This window comes from Mus pahari, chromosome 2 (assembly GCF_900095145.1).
Source record: "Mus pahari chromosome 2, PAHARI_EIJ_v1.1, whole genome shotgun sequence".
Classification (NCBI taxonomy): domain Eukaryota; kingdom Metazoa; phylum Chordata; class Mammalia; order Rodentia; family Muridae; genus Mus; species Mus pahari.
Window position 1 is genome coordinate 65,775,067 of NC_034591.1, and position 24,934 is coordinate 65,800,000.

The window sequence follows — 24,934 nt, forward strand, 5'->3', positions numbered from 1 at the left end:
AGGAGCAATATAAACAAACAGTAAAAATGCTATGAGTTTCCTGCATGGTGGGATGCAATGCACATTGAGAAAAGCTCTTGCATTATTTGTTATAACTCAGAGTTCCCAAGTCTGAGCAACAGACTTTCCAGACAAGACTCAGGAAAGATCACAGGGGTCTGGAGCATCAGCATTCAAACCTTTTTCTTTATACATACTCATTGAAAGGAAGCTCACAGGGCTACAGGGGTGGTACTACTATCAAGGGCAGTGCTGGCTGCTCTTCCAGAGGACCTGGATTTGATTCCAAGCACCCACATGGCAGTTAACAACTGTCTTTAACTCAGGTTCCAAGAAATCTGGCACCCTCTTCTGCTTTAGCAGGCAAGCATGTGGTACACAAATCTACATGCAAGCAAAATACCCATATACATAAAATACAAATAATAATATCTTTTTTGTTTAAGAAAAGACAGTAAGCTCACATCCCATTGAGCACTTTTGCTTATTCACCCTTTTTGACACTTTATTCATATAAAGAGTGTGTGATATATTATAACTAAATCAGACATTTAAAATGATGGCCGTTAAAGCAGCATGATGGTTACTCAGTGGGTAAAGTACTGCATAAGCCTCATGAGCTGAGGTCAACCCCAAGATCTCATAATGGAAAAAAACAGCTCCCAAAAGCCATCTTCTCATCTCTACAGCCATGCCATAGCATGTGTGCACCTGTACAAACACATACATACACACATACATGCATGCACACACATACTCTCTCACATATACAGACACACTCATACACACAAAGCACACTCACACACACAATTATACACACACATGTACACACTCATATACACACATACACACACTCATAAACACACACTCATAAACACACTCACATACTTTTACACACTCACAGGCATGAATGCACACTACTATACATACACTAACAATAAATAAAATACTTTTAAAAGTAAGCAATGAAGGGAAGGAGTTTTCTAGATGAATAAATGTCAAAATATCCTCTGCCTGTTTCCCAGTTTATCCCCAGGCCTCACTCCCCACCTACCAACCTGCAACTCCAGAGTAGACACAATTGTAATCTTACCAGGCCAAATCAGAGGCCTTCCTGCTGCCGATGGAGTCTGGATTTCACAAATTCATCCAAAGATTTTGAACACTCACAAGAAACAAAGGTAGCTTGTGACAATCCAGACATTTCCAAGATCCACCACTAGTACAAGGCATGGTTTCCCATGAATAAGCCCATTCAAGAGACCAAATTAGATTGAAGTTGCTTAGTGAGCATGGAATTAGAACAAATGGAATTGCCGTCTGTAGAGATGTTTCATCAAATGAGAAGAACTGATTGAACTGCCTTCTCGTCTCTGGGTATATTCCTATCGGAATAACTAGACCAGGACCTCAAATAAATACTGACATGTTTTCCTTTTAGCTTTCGTTTTCCTAGAATCACTTCAGACAACTGCCCTTCTTTTAATGCATCGCCACCTCAGATAATAAGAATGTACTTGATTGGATTGAAACTTGAAAACATTAATTACATTCCTGTCTTGGGGATTCAACCTAAAGAGACAAAATTGCTCTGTATAAGACTGGAGGAGCACAGGGACTTGGATCCTGGCAGGCTCTTAGGATGTTTAAGGACTTTCCCCTACTTAGGACCAGCTGAATCCTCCTGGCCTGGGGCTATTGCATCTTCACCCACTCCAACTTGGAGGCCCCTAATGGGTGTGACAACTGCTCATTTGAATTAGGTTTTCTCAAAGAAGTACCAGGTTTCCTGGTGGCGGGGACAGTATCTCTCTCTCCCCACATGGAACAGTAGATGTGAACCCAAGGAAAAGACTCAACCCTCAGGTGACAGCCTCAGTGTCAGGGACAGTCATGATCCTTTCTTTTTCCAATATTATCCTATCCAGCATCATACTCTTTTTTTCTAGAAAGAACAGAGACCATATTCTCCTGCTGAAAACTATGAACAGTTAAAACACAACTTAAAACTGCAGTAAGAATGTAAGACACCTTAAGAACAATCAGTTCCTACTTTTTTGTTGTTGCTGTTTTGAGTTAGAGTCAAGGCTATGCTCTTCTCCGACTAGCCAAGGAATGACCTTAAACTTCTGATCCTCCTGCCTCTACTTACTGAGTTACAAGCACATACCACTACTGCTGGCTATGCGGCGCTAAGGATCAAAATCATGTTAGACAGGCACTCTAATGACTGAATAACTTCCTTGACCCTCGACCCTCTAAGACACCTACAGACATATTTTCCCTGCCTTCTCATGTATATATTATCTACTAAGGTAGTTAAGAGAAAGACCATTATTCTGGGAGAACTCCAGAGAATAGGAAACATTAGGAACTACTTTATGTCATCCATTCAGCACTTATCCAAAGTGTATTCTTAACAAACCACAAAGTTTGACAAAACTTATGCTTAACTAATCAGAAACTACCAGTTGGCCTTTGGCTGTATCTATGGATTTGGCAACTGAACTACATTTGAAAAATAATTTTTAGAAGCTGTGGATAGGGCTCATTTGAAAAAAGCTTTCTGTCCATGCATGAGGACCTGAGTTAGATTCCCTAACCTATGTAGACAAAAGCCAGATATAGTAGCACGAATTTGTAATCCCAGTGCTGGGAGTGCCTGGACAAGTGGATCCCTTAGGCTCACTGGCTGGTCAGCATAGATTACTCACTGGTCTTCAGCACAGTGAGACCCCTATCAAAAGACAGGGCCACCAGCAAGGTGACTCAGCAAGTGTCATACAAGCTGGCAACTTTAATCAGTCTTCTAGCCTTCAGAACCCACCGAAAGGTAGGAGGAAAGAGTTGACTCCATGTGTAAACATATGCAAACCCGTCCCTGCTGTTAGTCTCTAAACAATCGAGCATGACAACTAACAGCTATCTCAGAGCATTCCCATTGTATTAGGTATCACCAGTAATCTAGATATGATTTAATGTGTACAGAAGGATGTGCATAAATTATATGCAACTATTTCAGCACTTTATTTAAGGGGCTTCCATTCACAGATTTTGATATTCACCAAGGTACTGAAACTAACCAAGGGATATGTTATCTTTGTTTTGTTTCCAGGAACATGAACACTTAAGTTTCTTTTCATGCCCTCCCTAACTAGCGGCACTAAGCCTCTTACAGTCTGGTGTTGCTTTATTGAGAAATCATTGAGGTGGCTCACATAGACTCGTTAAAATTTTAATGCGTATATCTATAATGCATTTAACTTTAAATATTCCATGCACTTATCTGGATGTCACTATATCCTACACACCTACAAAAACAAATAGCCTTAGTGAGGTAGGAAGGTAATTTAATATCTGAGTGGAACAATACTACATGTTTAATTTAAAATTATAGCTTAAGTATAGCAGTGCCAACATGAAGTTACCTTCATTAAAGAATAGTAATTGGATTTAATGTCACATATATACACAGATTTTATTAGAGAAAAGAAAGTGAAGTTTGTAGATGAGTATAAACTAATGAAGTAAGATCAGCTCACCTATCATGCTCTTTAAAAGACAGATACACACCATTAAGACAGATCGTAGAATTAATGTTAAAGCTCAAGGCTTTAGAAACTACTTTAAAACACATCTATGAATTTTTATCTTAATCTGGATTTAACCTTGATTGGTCAAATGTGCACATTAGAAAGGAGTCTCCACAAAATATCAAGTTGCATGTCAGGTCATTGTCCCATGTTAACATTTTGATCCATTAGTCCTAATGGAATCTGAGTTAGCTGGTTTGGAGTTTTAGTATGCCCTATAAATTGTTCTTCTTCCTGAGACACTGGCCAGTCAGCCAGGCAATGGTTGGGAAGGATGGATCATGCCTTCCCAGGAGCTTCATGGTACTGATTTACTAACAGCACCTGGAAGAGTTCAGAGGGCATCTGATTCCCAGAACAAAAACTACACCAGGGACTCGTGGTTAGAGATGGAAGTTGAGACCATTTATAAAGAGAAGAAAAGGTGCCCCATAAATGAGATTAGGCTAGTGAGGTGCGGAAATAGCGTGTGTTGTATGGCCTTTATAGGACCTTTATAGCCCCCCTCGCATTTGTATTTTACAGACTTTCTCTCACACCCCATGCATGCTCTGTTCATTAGATGAAGCTCAAGGAAAGAAAGGCTTCCAGTCTTGCTCTACAAACTGGCATCTTTCACATGTAAATCTTGACCCACATGTTTCTGACCCTGTGCCCCTGCCACATCTATAACTCCAGGTACAATTTGAAGATAGCTCCCCTGAAGAATCTCTGCTCTCTCAGCAATTGTTTAGGGATGCATGGCTACTGCCCATGAGGGTTTATTATACTCAAGAAATGGGAAATATATGTGTGTGTGTGTGTGTGTGTGTGTGTATTATAGGTTATGTATATATCCATATATAATTGTCCTAATGAAGGTACACGATAACTTGTCTTCTCTCTTCATCCCACAGGAAATTATTGGAATGCTGCCTCCTTCCCAAACCCATCATCCTACCTGCACTTCTCTACCTTCCAAGGGGAAACAAGTGCTGACATTTCTTTCTACTTCAAGACGTTAATCCCCAGGGGAGTATTTCTGGAAAATCTGGGGAACACAGACTTCATCAAGCTGGAGCTCAAGTGTGAGTATTCACTTCCTGTCAACATGTTAGTACAGAGATGCGGTCACAGATAGTTGGCAGGGAAGACGAGACAATGCTGCTTTACTAGGGGTGGGAGAGCATTCAATAAGGCTCCTTGCTTAATGTGCTTGTTTTCCAAGAAAATTGGTCAAGAGTAGTCAGAGGTGTGTAAACTGGCCTGAAAGACAGAAGGTAGGGGCATCAACATGAAGGAAGATGGAGGGAGCAAATAAAGATATCAACGTGACCGAGGCAGCCACAGACCCATCTTTCAGTTCTTTCAATGAAGTTCTACATTCACACATTCCAAAAAGTATAGGGTCATAATTTGGTTAGGCAAGGATACAGAAATGAAAAGTCAGGCCCAGTTGGCCTTGTACCCACCAACCATGTGGAGTTCCACTTTCAGGATTGCCTCTGTGGGAAGAAAGGCCAGGCAGATTCACAGACAAGTATTGCTCTACCAAGGACCATGTATCCTCAGATTAGGATACATTAATAATATGCAGAACTCCAGGTTACGTGATTACCTCTCAGACTCTTCTATCTGTTGAGATAAGTGGAAAGCTTGCACAAGACTCTAAACCCAGTCTTCTGCAAGCTCTCAGCCTCCTGTTGAGTATGTCAGCCTGGCTTCCTCCCTGCATCTGTGCCCTTTAGGTTCTCTACACTACTGTTAGCTTATGCTTCTGTTCCAAGAATAATCCCAAAGCTATTTCCCAGTATATCTAAGGTTTCTCTCTTTTTGTACTTATAAATATGCAATGCACCATTTAAAAATGATAATCTCGGATAAACATTTTTTCTGTTGAAATCTCACTGAGCTCTCACTTTAAATGGTAGATTGCAACATAGAAAAATAGGTGAAGGTGTTTGAGAAAGAGTCTCAGATTCAAATCCAAATTTAGGATTGAATTACTTAATCATGTTGAATCCCAATTTTTGAATTATATAAAATTATGATGCCAATTTTGGGAGACTTCTGAAAATGGAATACAGACATTCGTGGAGAATTTGCTTCAGTATGTAGTAAGTACTAGAATTATCTTTGCAAGGTTTCCCGTTATAATGTAGGGTTCTTCAGTATGATCAGAATCTTTCTCAGCCCAGTAGTGCTAGAACCAGGGTCTTGAGATACTAGGCACTTAGATGTCACAAAAGTCAACCTGAGACAGTGATTCCAAATCTATTGTCTCATACAAAAAAAGGTTAAAGATGTAGGCTTTCATGAGATTATATACAACAGAAGCAAATTTTACTAAGAGTAACGGAATAGCAAGAAATTGGGGGAACATAACAGAAACTCCCAAGAATAGAAGAGGCTTCCAGGAGAGAAAAAGACTATTGAACTTCTTGGCAGGGGACTTAACAGGGATGTGACAGATGCTAGACAAGGGCTGAAATAATGCCTATTGGTGTTGTTTAATTTTCTGAGCTATTATGACTGAGTCAGTCATTGAGGCCTCACATGCTCTATTCCTGTCCCCCTGGATCAGCCATAGCAATGATCATATGTTGTTCACTTACTGTTCATCTCTAACTCCAAACGTGTTAGTTTGACTGTCAATAGCTGTCTGTTAATCATTTGGCCAGCAATACTACACTTGAACTCTGCAGGTACCTCAGGTGTCACTAATTATACTATGCTCTCTTTATCTTCATATTTACATAATCAGCTGTAGCTTTACCATGACAGAGAGTGAACTGTATCCCAGCCACTAAGGCATAGCCACAGTCTTTCTTGATTGCCTCGTGTCAAGCTGGTAGTCTGAGATAGTCTCCTAAGCAGCTTATTGTTAGAAGCCATCCTTACTTATTGTTGAGTCTGTTACAATCAGCTTCGTGAGAAGCAAGACTCTAGGAAAGGATGATAAATTTGTCATTCCAGAGCTTTGGGCATGGAAACAACTGGTCTGTCATCACTAACCCTCTTCTTCCCTTTCTCTATCAAGCTTAGATATCTCAAACTCAACTGCAGGCCACCTTTTCATCTCCTTCGCTGTCCAGACCTTCCTATGCAAACCCTTCCCCTTACTTTAACCCCAGCCTCTGTTCTCACTGCAACAGACATGAGCAACTTACAGTTTTCACCATAGACAAGATCCGATTAAAAAGAAGACTGAAAGTAGTCTGGCCTTAGAATTAAAAGTAATTAATTTATTGATTAAAATGCCCTCTCCACTGAATTAGGGTTCATAATTATTAAAATGAGATTTTTCATTTCCTTCAGTTAAAATTAATTTAACCAACCATGTTCTTACTTCCATATTAGTTAGAGGGCATATTAGAAATATCCCATGGCCTACAAACGGGCAGCTCTATATTTGGAAAGTTCTGTATGTTTCTATAATGTTCCTTGGGTTCTCTGACTATTTAACCTCCTTGTGTTTTGTATAGTCATGTCTTGGAAGCAGGAGAGTAATCCTAGTTCAGAGATTGCATTGGCTCTCCTCAATCATCAAAGGATTTCATTTATTTCTTATTGAGGAAAATCTTCAGAGATGATTTCAAAGGCTACAGATCTTTGGATTGTAAGCCTAGTTCTTCACCTACTGCTCTAAGGTTCTTTCCTAGAAGGTCTTTCTACAATAACAAAAATGTGGCAGAAGGTGAATTACAGCCTCCAATTTGTCATATACCTGACCTTTCTGTCATATTGTTTGTATGGGGTGAAGATGTGCAGGAGCTTCAAGATGCAGGCTTGAAACAGTGTCTTCTAGAGCCTCCGGTACCTTCCTTCTAAAAGCCACTAAAAGTGAAAATATTTTTTTAAAGACCCTTGACCAGCAGACAGTAGAAAGCATCTCTTTGAGCATCTCCACCAGAGTTCAAAGGTGCCTTAGTGTGTCCTGTGCAGTAGGTGATGACAGACGTGTGTAGGTGAGACAAACCTTTTCAAAGAAAGTAAGAAGTGGTGCTCCTGTGAAGCTGTCAACTCTTAAAAAAAAAAAGAAACAGAGGCACAAATTAGTTCATGATGTTCATTTGGAATGATTGTGTTGCAGCTTGGGAAAAAGGCTGAACTAAGCTGTCTTGAGTGTGTAACACAAGTTCCCACCAATTTTATATAACTGTTAAGGCAAAGAGTAAAAGCACAAGGACAGGTATTTTTATTTTTGTGTTATCTGTGACCAAAATGCCTGAGGACATCTTCAAAGGGAAATGACTTATCTCAGCTCAAGACTTCATAGAGTTGGCTGTATGGCCAGGTGACCCCACTTGGGCAGAACATCACAGCAGAAAGAACCTGTGTCACCTGGAAGCTGCTGACTTGAATTGACCTGAAAGAAGAGAAAAGGCATGCAGAAAAGGATCAGGACAAGATAGAGCCCCAAGGGCAGCCCCAGTGGCCTAGTTCCTTCCATAAATACAATCTCCTATATATTTTTCCCACCTCCCAACAGTGCGATCAAATTATGATCCATCAAGAGATTAATGCATTCGTTAGTTCTGAGCCCTCAGATCTAATTGTTGTTGTTGTTGTTAATCATTTTATTTATTTATATTTCAAATGTTATCCTCCTTTCAGGTCTCTCTTCCATGAACCCCCATACTATTCCCCTCCCCTTTGCCTCTCTAAGAGGGTGCTCCCCAACCCTCCCACCTACTCCTGCCTCACCCCTCTGGCATCCCATTTTCCTGGAGTATCAAGCCTCCACAGAACCAAGGGCCTCTCCTCCCACTGATGCCAGATAAGGCAGTCATCTACTACATTTGTAGCAGGAGCTATGGACTGGTCCATGTATACTCTTTAGTTGGAGGTTTAGCCTCTGGGAGCTCTGAGGTATCCTGTCACTTGACACTGTTGTTCTTCCTATCGGGTTGCAATCCCCTTCAGCTCCTTCAGCCCTTCCACTAACTCTTCCATTGGGATCTCCACGGTCTGTCCAATAATTGGCTGTGAGTATCTGCATCTGTCTTAGTCAGGTACTGGCAGATATAACAACAACAACTAAGGAAATTGAAAACATCATCAGATCCTACTAAAAAGCCTATACTCAGCACAACTGGAAGATCTAGATGAAATGGATCATTTCCTAGACAGATACCCAGTACCAAAGTTAAATCAGGACCAGATAAACTATCTAAACAGTGCCACAATCCCTTCGGAAATAGATGCAGTTATTAAAAGTCTCCCAACCAAAAAAGGCCCAGGGCCACATGGTTTCAGTGCAGAATTCTATCAGACCTTCAAAGACCTAATACCAGTACTTCTCAAACTATTCCACAATTCATTCTTTGAAGCCACAGTTATTCTGATACCTAAGCTACACAAAGAACCAACAAAGAGAATGTCAGACCAATTTTACTTATGCATATCTATGCAAAAATACTCAATAAAATTCTTACAAACTAAATCCAAGAACGTATCCAAATGATCATTTAACATGATCAAGTAGGCTTCATCCAAGGGAAGCAGGGATGGTTCAATATATGGAAATCCACCAATGTAATCCACTATATAAACAAACTCAAAGAAAAAAATCACATGATCATCTCATTAGATGCTGAAAAAGCCTTCAACAAAATAAAATATCCCTTCATGTTAAGGCTTGGAAAGATCAGGAATTCGAGGCACATACCTGAACATAATAAGAGCAATATACAGAAAACTAATTGGTTTTGAAACCATAACAGGCATACATAGGTACACCCCACTTAATACAGTCAAACTAATAATGAAGATTATCCACCAAATGATATCATATCAGTTGGTTGCCAAGAATATGAATTAAAATAGACAAGATAGAAAGACATCTCCCAAGAAAAGAATTGAGTATTTTAAACAATATATTAAATTTTCTTGGAGGGGGCAGTTACAGGGTTGACAGTTCTGGTGACTAGCTGCAGGAAAACGATAGACTTCAGCAGATAAGCAATAGGATGGAGTGACTTTGGGCTTAGTAGAGTTTGAGTATGTGCATCTAGATAGGATTAAAAGATCCCTGCAGTAGACATGTATGAAGTTGTCTGTCATTCTCTTAGCCTAGTACTTTACAATGTGCATCCATCTGGTTTTTTCATTCAATCTTACTTACAACACGAAGGGGAAAACTGGCATGGTTAGCACTTGCTAGTAACTCGATGGTCACACTTTTTCATTTCAACTTTTCTTTATTAGGTTTCTGGTAGGTAGGTGAAGAACCCTTCAGAAGAGCCTTCTGGTAGCTGACTATCAGGAGGCTCAGAAATGGTGTTTTTCTGCAGGCAAACTTTGCTTACACTCCATCTCCTCTTCCCCATTTCATTTGTTAGGCTTTCTGATGGGAATTTAAATGTTGTTTCTCTTCGTGTGTCTCAGAGGGATTCTGTCACAGTGTATGCCTACATGTTGCTTTCCAGAATAGCAGTCCCGTTAATTAACTACATTGTGCCCTTCTGTCAAGAGTAGAGGATTCTTGACTCAGAGAACAGTGAGCTTGTGTACCACAAGTTAATGAGATGTCCTCACATCCTTTGCACAAGTAGAAAAACACAAGATAAAGTCAGAGCGATCTTATTCATTAGGCACACGTTAAGGTAAAAATTTAACTCTCCTTCTCACTTACAATTTCATGTTTATTCATTCATTTATTCAGTGAGTTTACTAGGCTTCTGATACTGTGATCAGGGCTGAGGGAACACGCTCAAAATACACTTTCTTCTTTTAACAGATGTGGCCATTTGTACAGCAGGCAAGAAAATGGGTGGCTGTATATTAACAGGCCAACTCAGTCTTCTTAGGTAATTTTGTCTGAGGCCTTGAGCCAGATTATTTATACAAATCATCCCCCGCCCCGTCCTAGCAACCCTTGAAAGTAGACATACCATTCACACATGCCCTTTACAATAGAGGAAACTGAGGCAGAAGGCGAGGATGGCCACACAGCTAGGAAGTACATAGCTAGGGATTGGCCTCAACTTTTTGCCCCTGAGCTATCCCTGTGGCCACGACAGTGCTTCACCTCTCTCAACAGACAGCAACTGCCTGCAAGTGCTCACGGAGAATATTAAAGCCAAATGGAGTGACAGGTTCTTCCCAGGGAATGTAATGCTTTAATTAAATTTTGATGGATGAGCAAGAGTCGATAAGGTAAAGATGAGGGGAAAGCAGGAATCTGGAAAGGAAGGGCGGTTCAGGATAACACCAAAGGAAAGAAAATATTGAATACTGAGCCATGAGACTCAGAAAGGAGTCGGGCTGGGAGAGGGGCAGGGTAGGTATCAGGGAGTGGAAGCATAAGAGCTAGAAGGTAGGCAAGTTTAGTGCCCAGTGCTCTCTTTTCTGGGCCACAATTTGGCTTGACTTGAAAATGAAAGTTACACTAAGTGGGGCTGTAACATGAGCAGACTGGTATTCATCAGAACAATTAGCAAAAATGAGACATATTGGTCTGTGTTTTATAATGAAATGTCTGAGGAAGCCTGAGCTTTTGAGTACATTACTAGCTCATGTTTTGATGGAGAAAATCCAATTGGTGTGGTTCAGGTTCTTGCAAGAGCCCCTCTTGGCTGGGTAGCTTATGTTAGATACAATGATGGCTATCCTTGAGAGAGCAAATGTGATCTATCCCAACAGAAAGTCAGAGAAAGGCTCAGGGTCAGGCTCAGCCTCCTATTTCATCTTTAAAAACTCACTCCAGAGGCCCCACATTCCCTTCTACTGGCATGCTCTCAGTGTCCTAAGGACCACCCATCAGGCCCTACTCTTTAAGGTCTCCCACAACAACTGGAAACTAAGCCTCCAGCACATGGGCTTTCAGAGGGTAAAACCACACTATAGCATTAGACAAGGAGTATGACCTGTATTAAGATCACAGAAAAGTGATGGAGCATGATGTAGAGAAAAAGAGAATTTTACTTACTTGGTAAAGATGAGAGTACCTAAAAACAAAGATATAGAGAAAGGAGGCAAGACATACAACAGTGAAAAGTCATCCAAGTTCAGGGATGGAAAAGAGCTGGCATAAGACAGACAAAAACAACAAAACTGTTCCACTTTTGAGATGAATAAAAATTTAATAGATTACATTACTGCTGAGAAGCCCCTAAACCAATAACAGGAAGTGACTGTTAGGCTTAACATGGACACATCAGTATCAACAAGTAACAAAATGCAGGGGAAATGGCTCAGCACAGATCACTTGCTTAACATGTACAAGACCATAGGTTAGATCCTCAGGATTGCAAAAACCAAATTTATTAAGCCATCAATGAAGTGAGTGGAAATAGTCTTGGAGTTCAAAGGAAAATTATTTTATGTATTATCCTTTCGTTTGAAGATGGAAGACACATGAGTATAAACTGCAGGGAAAATCTTGCCACAAAGGAGAGATCAGAGGCCCAAATGGAAAGACGGCAGGAATGAGGTCCTTTGAGGAGATCAGCATGGCTGACAACTATGAGCATCCTGGTACCAGAAAGCAATGGGGAAAATGGTCAGATGAAGGGAAGGCACATAAGCCACCAGCCAGGCATCCGTGCAAACCAGACCTTCCGCTGTTGTTGCTCTGGTTAGTATTTTTTAAATAGCCAGAAGATGATACTTTAAGAAAAGATTACTAGTTGGGTAGTGGTGGCGCACGCCTTTAATCCCAGCACCTGGGAGGCAGAGGCAGGCAGATTTCTGAGTTCGAGGCCACCTGGTCTACAGAGTGAGTTCCAGGATAGCCAGGACTACACAGAGAAACTCTGCTCGAGAAACCAAAAAAAAAAAAAAAAAAAAAAGAAAGAAAAAAGAAAGAAAGAAAGAAAGAAAGAAAGAAAGAAAGAAAGAAAGAAAGAAAGAAAGGAAGGAAGGAAGAAAGAGAAAGAGAAAGAAAAAGAAAAGAAAAGAAAAGAAAAGAAAAGAAAAGAAAAGAAAAGAAAAGAAAAGATTACTAAAGGATATTCTAGAAACCCCAGATTGTAGAACCTTGTCCATCACTATCAACCACAGGCATGCATTAACTTCGATAGCATTTTCCTTAAGGAAATATCCTGACTCCTCTAAGCTGCTTTTCCCCTCTTCTGACCATGGCAGTAATCATAACTATGTTCCCAGTATCACATCACTTAATTCAGCACCTGTTGCATGCTGGTGCTGGAGAAGATACAAAGACCCTAGGGCGAGGAAAGAGGACCAGATACCTTCTCTAGTAAAGGAGACAAACTTACTCATGACAACGTGGATACTAAATTTGTTGGAAGCTATCTCACATCAGTCAGAATGGCTAAGATTAAAAATTCAGGTGACAGCAGATGTTGGCGAGGTTGTGGAGAAAGAGGAACACTCCTCCATTGCTGGTGGGATTGCAAGCTTGTACAACCACTCTGGAAATCAGTCTGGCAGTTCCTCAGAAAATTAAACATAGTACTACTGGAGGATCCAGCAATACCTCTTCTGGGCATATACCCAGAAGATCTTCCAACTGGTAATAAGGACACATGTTCCACTATGTTCATAGCAGCCTTATTTATAATAGCCAGAAGCTGGAAAGAACCCAGATGTCCCTCAATAGAGGAATGGATACAGAAAATGTGGTACATTTACACAGTGAAGTACTACTCAGCTATTAAAAACAATGAATTTATGAAATTCTTGGGCAAATTGATGTATCTGGAGGATATCATCCTTAGTGAGGTAACCCAATCACAAAAGAAGTCACTAGATATGCATTCACTGATAAGCAGATATTAGCCCAGAAACTTAGAATACCCAATATACATTTTGCAAAGCACAGGAAAACCAAGAAGGAGATGACCATCGTGTGGATACTTCATTCCTCCTTAGAATAAGGAACAAAATACCCATGAAAGGATATAGGTACAGAGACAAAATTTAGAGCTAAGATGAAAGGATGGACTATCCAGAGACTACCCCATCTGGGAATCCATCCCATCATCAGCCACCAAACCCAGATACTAATGCACATGCCAGCAAGATTCTGCTGAAGGGACCCTGATATAGCGGCCTCTTGTGAGGCTATGCCAGTGCCTGGCAAACACTGAAGTGGATGCTCACAGTCAGCTATTGGATGGAACACAGGGTCCCCAATAGAGGAGCTAGAGAAAGTACCCAAGGAGTTGTAGGGGGCTGCAACCCTGTAGGTGGAACAACAACATGAACTAACCCGTACCCCCTGAGCTCGAGTCACTAGCTGCATATGTAGCAGAAGATGGCCTAATCAGCCATCATTGGGAAGAGAGGCCCCTTGGTCTTGTAAACTTTATATGACCCAGCACAGGGGAAGGCCAGGACCAAGTAGTGGGAGTGGGTGGGTAAGGGAGCAGGGGTGGGGTGGGGGTATAGGGAACTTTCAGGATAGCATTTGAAATGTAAAAAAAGAAAATAATAATAAATAAATAAATTTTAAAAAATGTTGGAAGCTTTCTAAGTAATGGGACTGTTCTAAAGTTTTATGATACAGTTCTTTGAGATTTCATTTTTAAAATTATTTATAATCTACACATAAGAAAAGAGAAGCACACAGTTTAGTCAAATGATTTCAGATATGATAATTTGGATTGCTTAAATACAATAAGTTAATGATAACAATGGGTATGCGTTATTGAAGCATTCTAAACAAAAGGATATTGCAACACTGAACGAAGACTGGAGCCATAGAAAGGGCACAGGGAAAGAAAGAGTGGCTCAACCACTTCCTGGCCCAGGATAGGGACCCTGGGGCTAGCCAGGCAATGCTAGTGTGTATTAGGATCCTGTTAAGGTGAACTAACTACAGTGAGCAGAGGGAAGTGTTAGTTAAAAACAAAGGGGTTTTTTAAGGCAAAAGAAGGTATTTTTAAAATTTCAGGGGAAATTTATGAAAAAGATGAGATTTTGGAAGGGAATGATTATTGAACATCATACGAGCAGCGGTCAGAAGCTATGGTAAAACCTTAAGCTTCCATGTTGGACGAGTGTGAGCTTTTTAAGATACCAGGATGAGTCAGAGTCTGCCTTTAACCGACAGATTTACTCAAAAAAAAAAGTGTGGAGGCAGCAGTCTAATGGCCTCCTAATCTCAGGAAGGGGTATTAAAGAAAACTGCTCATTTCCAGCATGCTGCCTTCTGCCGCACACATGCTCTAGGAAGTCACAGAAGAAATTACTCTGCAATATGTAGAATGTGATGAATCAGAAGCAGTAAATTAATGGCAATTTATCTACCACTACTTCAGAATTGGAGCAATTTTTGATGTTAAAAAGAGCTTCATGCATGCCGAAGGGAGGAATGTGGAATTCCACTTATCTGGGTGGGCTGTAGGTGATAGGACATTATTTGGTATGCCTCTTAAAATACTATGAGGTTTTTGTTTTGTTTTGTTGTTTAATAAAAGACAGGTGTTTGTACCTGGATTCTTACTTTTAACTGTTGGGGCCAACCCAGGCTATGGGCATGAATTTAGGATGTGTGTGAACATTTCTATTCCTTTACAAGTCTAGCTGTGGCTTCTAATTGTATTAAAGATTCAAAATCTAAAGACCTCTGCACTGGTCATTACTATGTGTTAAAAAGGATTACACATTTAAGGAATTAAATATTTACTTACAACATTTCAAGATGTTTTAAAATTCTCTAATTCTTAGCCTAAATTAAAGTTGAGATATATGCTTTATTAAAGCTATTTGCACATCAATATTGGGAGATGTATATACAAATAATCAGTAGATGTAGATGGATTGTATTTTTCTAGACTTCACTATTATTAACTGATAAGGAAGCTCTTTTCATGTGTGTTATAGATATGCTGGGATGACAAAGATAAACTTCAAAAGAAATTGTCCCCTAGATATGAAAAGGAAAAGGCCATCGTCTCTGCTCAAAGCCCTCTCCTGTGCACATCACTCATTACATGTTAATTACTCAGGTTTGAAAAGCAAAGTCATCATTAAGTTCTACCAACCTCCTCAAACTTCACACTCCTTTTTCTGTCTCCCATGATGGCTTTGTCCCTTGACATACCTGGACTCTTGTCTCAAGATGTCTTATAATGTGTCTGCTTCCATCTTGTGCCTTCCTCTTTACACCCACTTTCCCCGACACAGCCCAGTTTCTACAAATCTGATCACAGTGCTCCTGTTCTTGTAAGTCACAAGGGTTTCTCATGCCTTGTGAGATCATGTTCAAACCAACAAGCTTGATGACCAAAGCTTTAACTTCAATCTTAGCCTTCTTTGCACAGCACGCATGCTCCTTACCCATCTGCACTGGATGATTTCACCCACCTGATTTTGCCTACCTTCCACTACTGGCATTCCCTGGTACCTTCCTGAGACTTACTTTGGGTTTGCCTATTCTAGAATTCTCTCTTCTTCCTGGATTAGGCAATCCTTCCTAAGCACATAAAAAATTCCATTTTCATTTCATCATTATTTAAAAGACAAAATAGAAATAAGAGAGTCTTCATTTTCCAAAAAATGTAAAATTCTGTAAGACACTTTGGTGCATTGTCTGGAAGATAGCAGGCACATTTGTTAGTGTCTTCCTAAAGTGTCTGTCTAGACAGAGTATAAGTTGTCTCTTATTACTTCTACCTCACTGGCTCTGATTTTAATGTTTTCTCCATTATTTACTACATATGGTAACTCATAAGAGCTTTCCCTTTGAAACAAGATGGCACATTAAAGTGTACACACACACACACACCAAAAACATAACTAGCATCACCTTGCATATGACCAACCAGTTAGAAGACCATAGGGTAACTAAGGGATAAACCAAAAGTGAATTCCCACATGCTGAGGTAGAGATAGGAAACACATTGAAACATTGTGTCATTATTGCTCAGTGATAAGTGTGTGGATTAGTGAGGAAAGTGGGACTGTAGTGCGAATTTTAACTGTAATCAGGTCAGGCACCTTCCATCTGCCATTCTAAGAGTCAATAGTGTCTCTGCAGGCTCAATATTTTCATAAAAACAAGACCTTCAAGAGAAGGGTTAGTGCTATAGTCAGCCAGTATATATTAGCAATGCCAGGGAGCTGATGCAGCCAAGGATGACGCTTGGGACCAATTAATTCAAAGCTAGTTTTAAAATAAAAGAGAAGAAGATACAATAAATCAGGAGCCGAGCTTCATTTTAATACAGTGAGTGACTGGCATAGATTACTTAAAACAACTCGAAACCAAGAAATATCTCAAAAGGCCAAAGAGATCTAAGGATAAGTACAACAGTGTGAAGCTTTTCACAAGCTATGAGAAAAACATTGTGTCATTGAAATAATGGAAGGAAACATTAGCCCACTGAGGTCAACCAGAAAGATTACAAATGGCAGGGTTGGAGAATTTATCTCTTTTAAAGATACTTACTAATATTAAAAGATAGCTTTTAATAACAGTCCCAAGAGGATAGAGAAAATTAAAAGTCTTACCTGCAATTTCAGATGAAAGCAGGGGCCTCTCACAGGCTACTAAGTATCAAGTTACATAAAGGCCCTCTCTATTTGGGGGGACACAGTCTCACACATTTACCCAGGAAGGCCTTGAACTTCCAACTCTCTTTGCCTCAGCCTCCAAAATGACTGGGAAGATAAGACAATGCTCCTAGTTTTAGCTTTCTTCATAATCTCATGTTAGACTAAAGTCATGACTGAAACATGTTCCTAATATTTCAAGAAAAGGGCATCCATATCTATCTCAATCATATCCGTTTTATCATTTTTATCTTGATTGTCTAGTCTAGGTACTTTCTAATCATGAAAATGAATTCTAGAAGTTGGGTGTTCAGAACACAGGATTATTTTTTGCACACACAACACTGTATACAGCACTGAATTCCATAATCAATCATGAACATCAGCCTCTAAACTGCAGGGGCCAAATGGAGGTAAGTCCTAGGGTCTGAAGGTCTTGAGTCCTAGAATGGCAATTCTGAAGAGCAAACCAATTGCTTTGCGTGTTTCTGAATCTTAAGCTTGTACCCAACACACTTGTCAATGTGGGGAATTTTCATTTTCCTTTATGATATTCAGAACACTGTAAGTACCAGGAATGCTCAGATGAGTTCAGGATCATGTCCCTGTCGCATGGGCTGTCACTTGGCTCCCAGTCACTCCTCTTTGTTCTCTGATGTCTAACAAATCTCACTCATCCATTTAAATATAATAGTACAACCTCAATTTTTAAAGAAATATTGTATTTTCTCATTCAAAAACTGTTACTGGAAATAAAATATCATATCAATTTCATGCAATCAAAATTCTGGTTGTTTTAGGAGGATAATATAATATTGTAGGGCAGTATCATCTTTAAAAATGGAAAAATTTTGATAAAGCCATAAAAGAACTAGAAATAAGAAATATTCTTATTGTGGAACTAAGTAAGTTGCTGTAACAAACGCCCAGGTTTCACTGACTTGATAGGAGTCTATCTAACTGCCACTCACTGGTCTGTGAAATGATTCTACAGGGTAGATTACAAAATTCAACTTCCTTCTGTTTTGTGGTCCCACTGTGTCCCTGCCTAAAAACATGCAAATTAAGTTGGCAGGTTAAAAAGCAAAAAACAAAAACAAAACAAAAACAAAAACAAAAATAGATGTCCATGAGATATATTCTCTTTTGTTTGTGTTTGTTTGTTTGTTTGTTTTTCCATTCTCTTGTCTTAACACATTCTTTTTCTCTTGGTTCAGTGCTGAAAACTTGTCAGGTGACTCTACTTAGATAATTGGGAGCTGAGATGCAGCTCCTGCCTACATAGTAGCTATGCGGGGTAACTGAGATACACAGTTCAGGAAGAATGAACAGTTTTAGATATTAGGGCATCCAGAAGGTGAGCCTGAACCTCATCTGAAGAAATCCAAGTAGGCTTCCCGATGATGTAGCCTTTGCCTCACACTAAGTCAGCAGGCATACAAACACAAATGCAGGCGTGTTTCCAGGAGAGGATAAGAAACAGAAACTGGGGAGATTAGTCAAGACACACATATGCAACCAGAAATCACAGAGCCAAAACCCTAAGAACAGTTCAGAGATATGTCTCTGTTTTTTAAAAAATGACCCTCCACACATCTGTGTTCAGTTTCACAAGAGGAGCTAACTAGACCCAGGGCCTCTTAGGAAATTACTCATTTTTCTTGTCTTTGTGGATAGTATCAAGATGATCAAATTTGGTTTTCTGCATCTTTGAATTTGATTCCTCTGATGAGAACTAATGCGAATTCCAAATTACTTCTCATGAAGAGTATAGATATTTAGTATTCTATGAAGTCTTTCTGGGTGAGTGCAACCAGAGCCCATGAATAATAGAAGTGGTGCATATCTGTCGAGTGTAATTATAACAGTGAATTATGCTCGTCCCACGTTCTGCTTCCTGTATACATTAGTTTAACACTAGAACACGCTGGCTAAAGACCTGTGAGGATTTTACTCTGAAAATAGCATGCCCTTATTTTTAGCTCTTTTATCTGAGGCAGAGTTTCATGTAGCCCAAAAACTTGGGATCTTCTGCCTCCTCCTCCCCCTCCCACATGTTGGATTACAGCTTGGGCTATGGGGCCTGGTTTACTTGAGATCCCAAGATTTATGACTGACAGACAAGCACATTCCCAACTGAGCTACAACACATCCCTAGTACATTCTTAGCCAAATTTAATAGAAAAAAAAAACATTGCTTTTGATTTCAAACATATTTCATAGTAGAATTTAACCATTTTTTTAATTCTCTAAAAATTAGAAAGAAGTATAGAGAAATGGTTTCATTTAAAATTCCCCTAGGGTCTAGATTTAAATGAAATCTTGTTCTCTGCATTTTGATTAACTAATTGCCCTGATTAAATGCTTGTTAAAATGATAAAATTAAGTTGCTTAAAATGCCACCAATCTTTGCAATGGGATGTGAAAATTATTAGATTGTAACTTTAAAAGTATACAAATATTGTTTCCATGTTGTCAAGTGATTTAAAAAACCAAAGAAGCAAAGGGGACTTTTTAAAGAACTATAATTCTGTATTATAATATATTGTAACTACCATTTGGTGCCTACATTTCTAAATATTTTGTATTCATTTATAGCATTTTCTTTGCAAAAGTGAGACTATGTGAGGAATATCTTTTTATAACCCAATTTTCATGTAAGAATATGTTAAAAGCATACTTTATATCAATTTTTTAAACCTCTAGAATAGGCATTTTTTAACTAAAGGCAAGAGCTATGTCAAATGTCTAGGAAAGTGTATAGTTTGAAAGAATTAAATTTTACATTTAAAACACAGCAGCAAAATAAAACTAATATTTCTGTAGTAGACTTTCTCAAGAATTACTATTGACTGGTAGCATGTTAATCTAAGGTCTTCTAGAGCATATCCTGTTAGTCACTGGCCTCCTGAATGGAAATAAATGTATTATTACGTCAACAAATAGAAGTATAGATTCAAAATGATTGTCGAAATGAACAGCACCTCAACTACCAAGTATTCCCTTTACTAGCAAATCCATGTAGCTGAATTATTTTTTAATTTATTTTTAAATGTCATACTGAGCACTGCATTTACATCATTTGTACCCCACATTCTTCTATGTTCAAGTGCCCCTGTGTTCTCCATCTCTTACTCAAATTCATAACTTATTCTTTAATTATTACTACATCACATACACATATAACTTCTTTGTCCATTAATGTTACTTACATTCATATGTGATTAGGGGTCACCACTCAGGATTTCAAAATCTATGCAGAAGCTCATCTCTGGAGAATACCAATCTTCCCTCTCTCTGCTAATAATCTAGGGATGAAACCTTGTGAAATTTCCACCATCCACACTCATGTGTCATTTGGTGTGCTGTGATCATGCAGGTCTTGTTTATGCAACTATATTGTTGAGATTTAATGAGTACGACTTCTCTGTCATGTTTTTAGAAGACGTTATCTCACAACAGATATTCTGGTTCTCTGCCTCTTACAATATTTCCTCTCCCCTCCCCACGATGTTTCCCATGCCTTAGCTGTAAGGACTGTAGATATATTAGTTGGGGATGAGCACCCCATTCTCACTTATTTTCTACAATTTGACAAGTTGGGGATCACTGGAATAATTTTCTCCTGCTCCTAAAAAGAAGGTTCTTTAATAAAACCTGAGAACTACCTGATCTGTGAGGTTAAAGGTAAGTATCTAGATGGAGTTAGAAATTATATTGGCTTAGGAAAGATGGCAGTAGTATGTTTTCCTCTAGGTTCTATGACTTTTTCAGTCCTGGGTTATTGCTAACTTTATAGTTACCAGGTATTAGTCCTCTCTTATTGAGGATTGGTCCTTAATTGGGCTGTTCTTGGTTACCCCCAAGATAAAAGTGCTACTGTTGCAGCACTGGCAATTACCTTGTTGGGGTGCTTATCGTTGTGGTTCATAAGTTTAAAGCCATATAGGATTATTGAAATTGGACTATTGATTGCTTTTTCCATTGGCAGCTCGCATAGCACCTTTTGGTAGTATCAGAGCAAGTCTTCATGGAGACTTCCAGGTCAGTTCCAGCTCAATTCTTCCAAGTCATCTGTTCAAACTGTGGAATCGTCAGTCACAGAGTCTGACCTTCAAGTTCCTGAAGGCAAATAAATGCATTGACAATAACCTATATTGTTTGGGGAATCTCTTGTACTCTCCAAACCAATAACTTAAAGGAAGGTTTCCCATGCCTGGCTGGCACGGGAGCATTCCTTGGGTAATCAATGTCAGAGAAAGCAACATCATCGTAAATGAAGAAAAATTTAAGGTAGCCCTGTTAAAATCAGGAATGGGGCAGGGTTGTGCATTCTCCTCACTCCTTTTCAGTGTGGTACTTGAAGCCCTAGCTAGAGCAGTAAGGCAGAGGAAAACTACATGGATACAAACAGAGAAAGGTGAAGTCAAGTTATCCCTACTTGCAGATAGTTTAATATTATAGATGAGAGATTTCAAAATGTCTACCAGAAAACTTCTAGAAATGATCAACACTTTTTCAGACAGTGAAGTGACAGGCCACAAAAATCAACTTCTCACTAGTCTTTCTGTATGCCAATAACAAGCATGATGAGGAGACCATGGAAACATTTGAATTCACAGTAGCCTCAAAAAAAAAAAAAATCTAGAAATAAGCCTAACCAAAGATGTGAAAGACCTCTATAATGAAAACTTTAAATCTTTAAAGGAAGACATTGAGAAAGACATTTAAAAATTGAGGTTATTCTTCCTAGATTGCTCATGGAAGTACAAAAGATCCCAAATAGCCAAAACAATTCTGAGCAAAAAGAACATGCTGGAGAAATCCCTGTACCAGACTTAAAGCTAAACTACAAAGCTATAGTAATAAAAAAAAAATAACATGATACTATCACAAAACAGACATGTAGATCAATCAAAAAATAGAAGATGCAAATATGAGTATGTCAAGTTCCAGCCATCTGATATTTGAAAAAGAAGTCAAAAGTACACACTGGAGGAAAGACGGCATCTTCAACAAATGGTATTGGGAAAGCGGCTTCCCACATGTAGAAGAATAAAATTAAACTCATAGCAATCATTCTGCATACACATCAACTCAGAATAGATCAAAGACTTCCACATGAAACCTGAGAAATTCTAGAAGAAAATATGACCTTAAATCTTAAAAGAATTTACAAACTTTGATATCCTTCTTTTTGTTCCTAATTCTCCATCATACTGTACAATGTTATACTGCACATCTTGGTACGTACTACCACTGTGTATGTTAACCGGCATATGGAGGCAAGAAGACAGCATTGAATGTCTTCCTTCATCAGTTTTCCACCTTAGAGTTTAGAAGAGAGGGTTCTCTTCTTCTATGTCACAGCAACAAGCAACAGGGAAGGAGGAATGATGGCACAGGAGACTGAAATTGGAAAGGGCAATGGAAGACTACCCAGTAGGACCATGCTGTTAATGGATGAGCCTTTTCCCAAAGCTTCCCCCATTAGTATACTTGGTGCAAGTATGTGGAGCCATCCTGAGGCAGAAGTTGGTAACTAGCATAAACAGACATGAAACCTCTCTCTCAAAATAACTATTCTAGGAAAAACTCATGTCCCCCTAGTTCACTAAATCATAAAAAAACCCAAAAACTATAAATATGGCCGTTTGAGCATTGTACAAGCTGGTCCTAAAAGACTTCTGTGTTTATATGTGCAGACTTCAGGGAGACAAAATATTTATTTATGCAATATATACAGGAAAGCTATGTGTTCAGCAGTCACAGTCAGAAGCCAAGAGTGGTTTGTGATTTGTCATTATCATTATTTAACAGTTTCCATTTCCAAAGGAGTGCTTTGTTCAAGCAGTGTTTGGTTGATAACAGCCATCGGGAATTTGTGAAGTGCTTTCTGTTATTTCTCAGATGTGGAAATATATGACCTCAAGGATCACACTCTTCAAACAGCTTTCAGGGAACGCTTATTCTAGGAAACTTCCATACTGAGCTTCAAAGACCTACCATTTTTAACATATGACCCCTAGGTTCCTCTAATACCCAATACTGATTTAAGATTAAAAGCAAATTAAAATAATCATAACCAGTAAAATCTAACAAAATAATTCAGATCAGTTATGTCTGTCTGGTAGTAGTTCACAAGCACAAGGAACTTTTTCCATTTTATTAGCATTTATTAATTTTACAAAGGTTTCATTGTGATATTTTATATACATATATATATTATACTTTTATAATCTTAAATCTCTATTATCATTTTCTACTTCTACAACACTGCATCCCTTCCTTCACCTCCAAGCCCACCTTCTGCTTTCATGCATTTTTCTCTATTGTCCTGTTTTCCTTTAACTAATATTATATATATACCGTAATAAAGACAGAACTTTCATTAGCATTGCTTCCATTAGCATAGATGGATGGATGATAAAGATAGATAGATAGATAGATAGATAGATAGATAGATAGATAGATAGATAGATAATAGGTAGATGGATGGAGAGAGAGAAAGAGAGATAACTGGGTGGGTGTGTGGGTGGGTGGGTGGATGGATGAATGGGTGGGTAGATGGATGGATGGATGGATGGATGGATGGATGGATGGATGGATGGATGGATGGAGAGAGGGGGGGATTTACATTTTTAGTGCCAACCACTTAGGAATGGAGAGCCAATTGGAGTCTCATTCATGGGGAAGACCAATTCCCCCTACCTTGATAGTCCTTAATTGCCTATAGCTCTTCATCAAGAGGTACAGTTGTGTGAGATTCCCCCCCCCCATCCACATTGGCATTTCAGCTGGTATTATCACCCACTCATATGTCTCAGCATTTACATTTAGAGTCCGAGTTGGCCTCATGTCATGGTTTTACTTTGCCCCACCACCCAGCACTGCTGTGTTCTGTGGTGCTAGTACATCTGGTGCTCTGGTAGAAAAAAAAAAAAAAAAGCACAAGTCTGACTACATTGTGAGCCTGTAGCATGCAGAATATATGTCTTCATTTAACACTTTTAGAATTCTTAGAGAAACCTTGTCTCAAGTCTTACTAGGTATTTAAAGAATTTTCTGGAATTGGGGGTGGAGGCTGGGAAAAAGAACTCTACAAAACAAAGGTGACCTATAGGGTGAAAATACAGTTCATGGCAACCAGGAAACAGGCAGCTCGATCACTACCCTCCTTCTGGTGGACATATCCACAGCTCTCACCAGCAACCATCTCTTCCCAAAGCCTATGCATCCTCTCATCTTGGGTTCCCAGCCTTATCTTCTGCTCGTTACCAATAGCTACCTCAGAACAACCATCCACGTCAGTGACTTAGCTACCTCAGAACAACCATCCACGTCAGTGACTTAAAAGTTATTGTCAATTAGTTAACTAAAACATTGTCTCTTCATAAACTCTGTGTTGTCTCTTCTTCTCTCTGTTAATGTCTCTCACAATTCAAGCCCTTTCAGCTCCTGGTGGGGTTACCTCTCTAGGTCCTCAAATCCCATGATCCCATTGACTTGAACTCTCCAAAGCTACTCTCCAATTAGCCTACTATCTCTGATATAACCTTAAACAAACTTCACAAACTATCCATTATTTTATCTACACAAGTATCTTTCAGGAAGTATTTCTGTTTGGGAAAAAAAAACTGGATAGTGCCAAGATGAACACTTCCCTGGTGCCTACCCTCTCCATTCACAGTTTTCTGTACCTGGGGAATCTTTAGGCATCTAGTTCACTGTTTTTCTGTAGAAGCTGCATCCACCTCCATCACAAACACTATAACCCTGGAGTCACCACCTGGGCTTTCCATCGTTCTTCCACATCTGGACCCTCTCTGACCAGTGCTGATGCCTCTGCCCACTCCATCCAGGGGATATCAGAAACTCACTGCCTATCCTACACC

At 39.3% G+C, this 24,934-nt stretch overlaps 1 protein-coding gene across 1 annotated transcript in view; it reads left to right on the forward strand.

Moving 5' to 3' along the window:
• Cntnap2 (contactin associated protein like 2) overlaps positions 1–24,934 on the forward strand; it is a 2,102,194-nt gene that overhangs the window by 1,804,001 nt on the left and 273,259 nt on the right. The window contains exon 16 of the mRNA XM_029535530.1: positions 4,490–4,660. Coding sequence (XP_029391390.1) covers positions 4,490–4,660 — 171 coding nt within the window. The remainder of the gene's footprint in view (positions 1–4,489; positions 4,661–24,934) is intronic.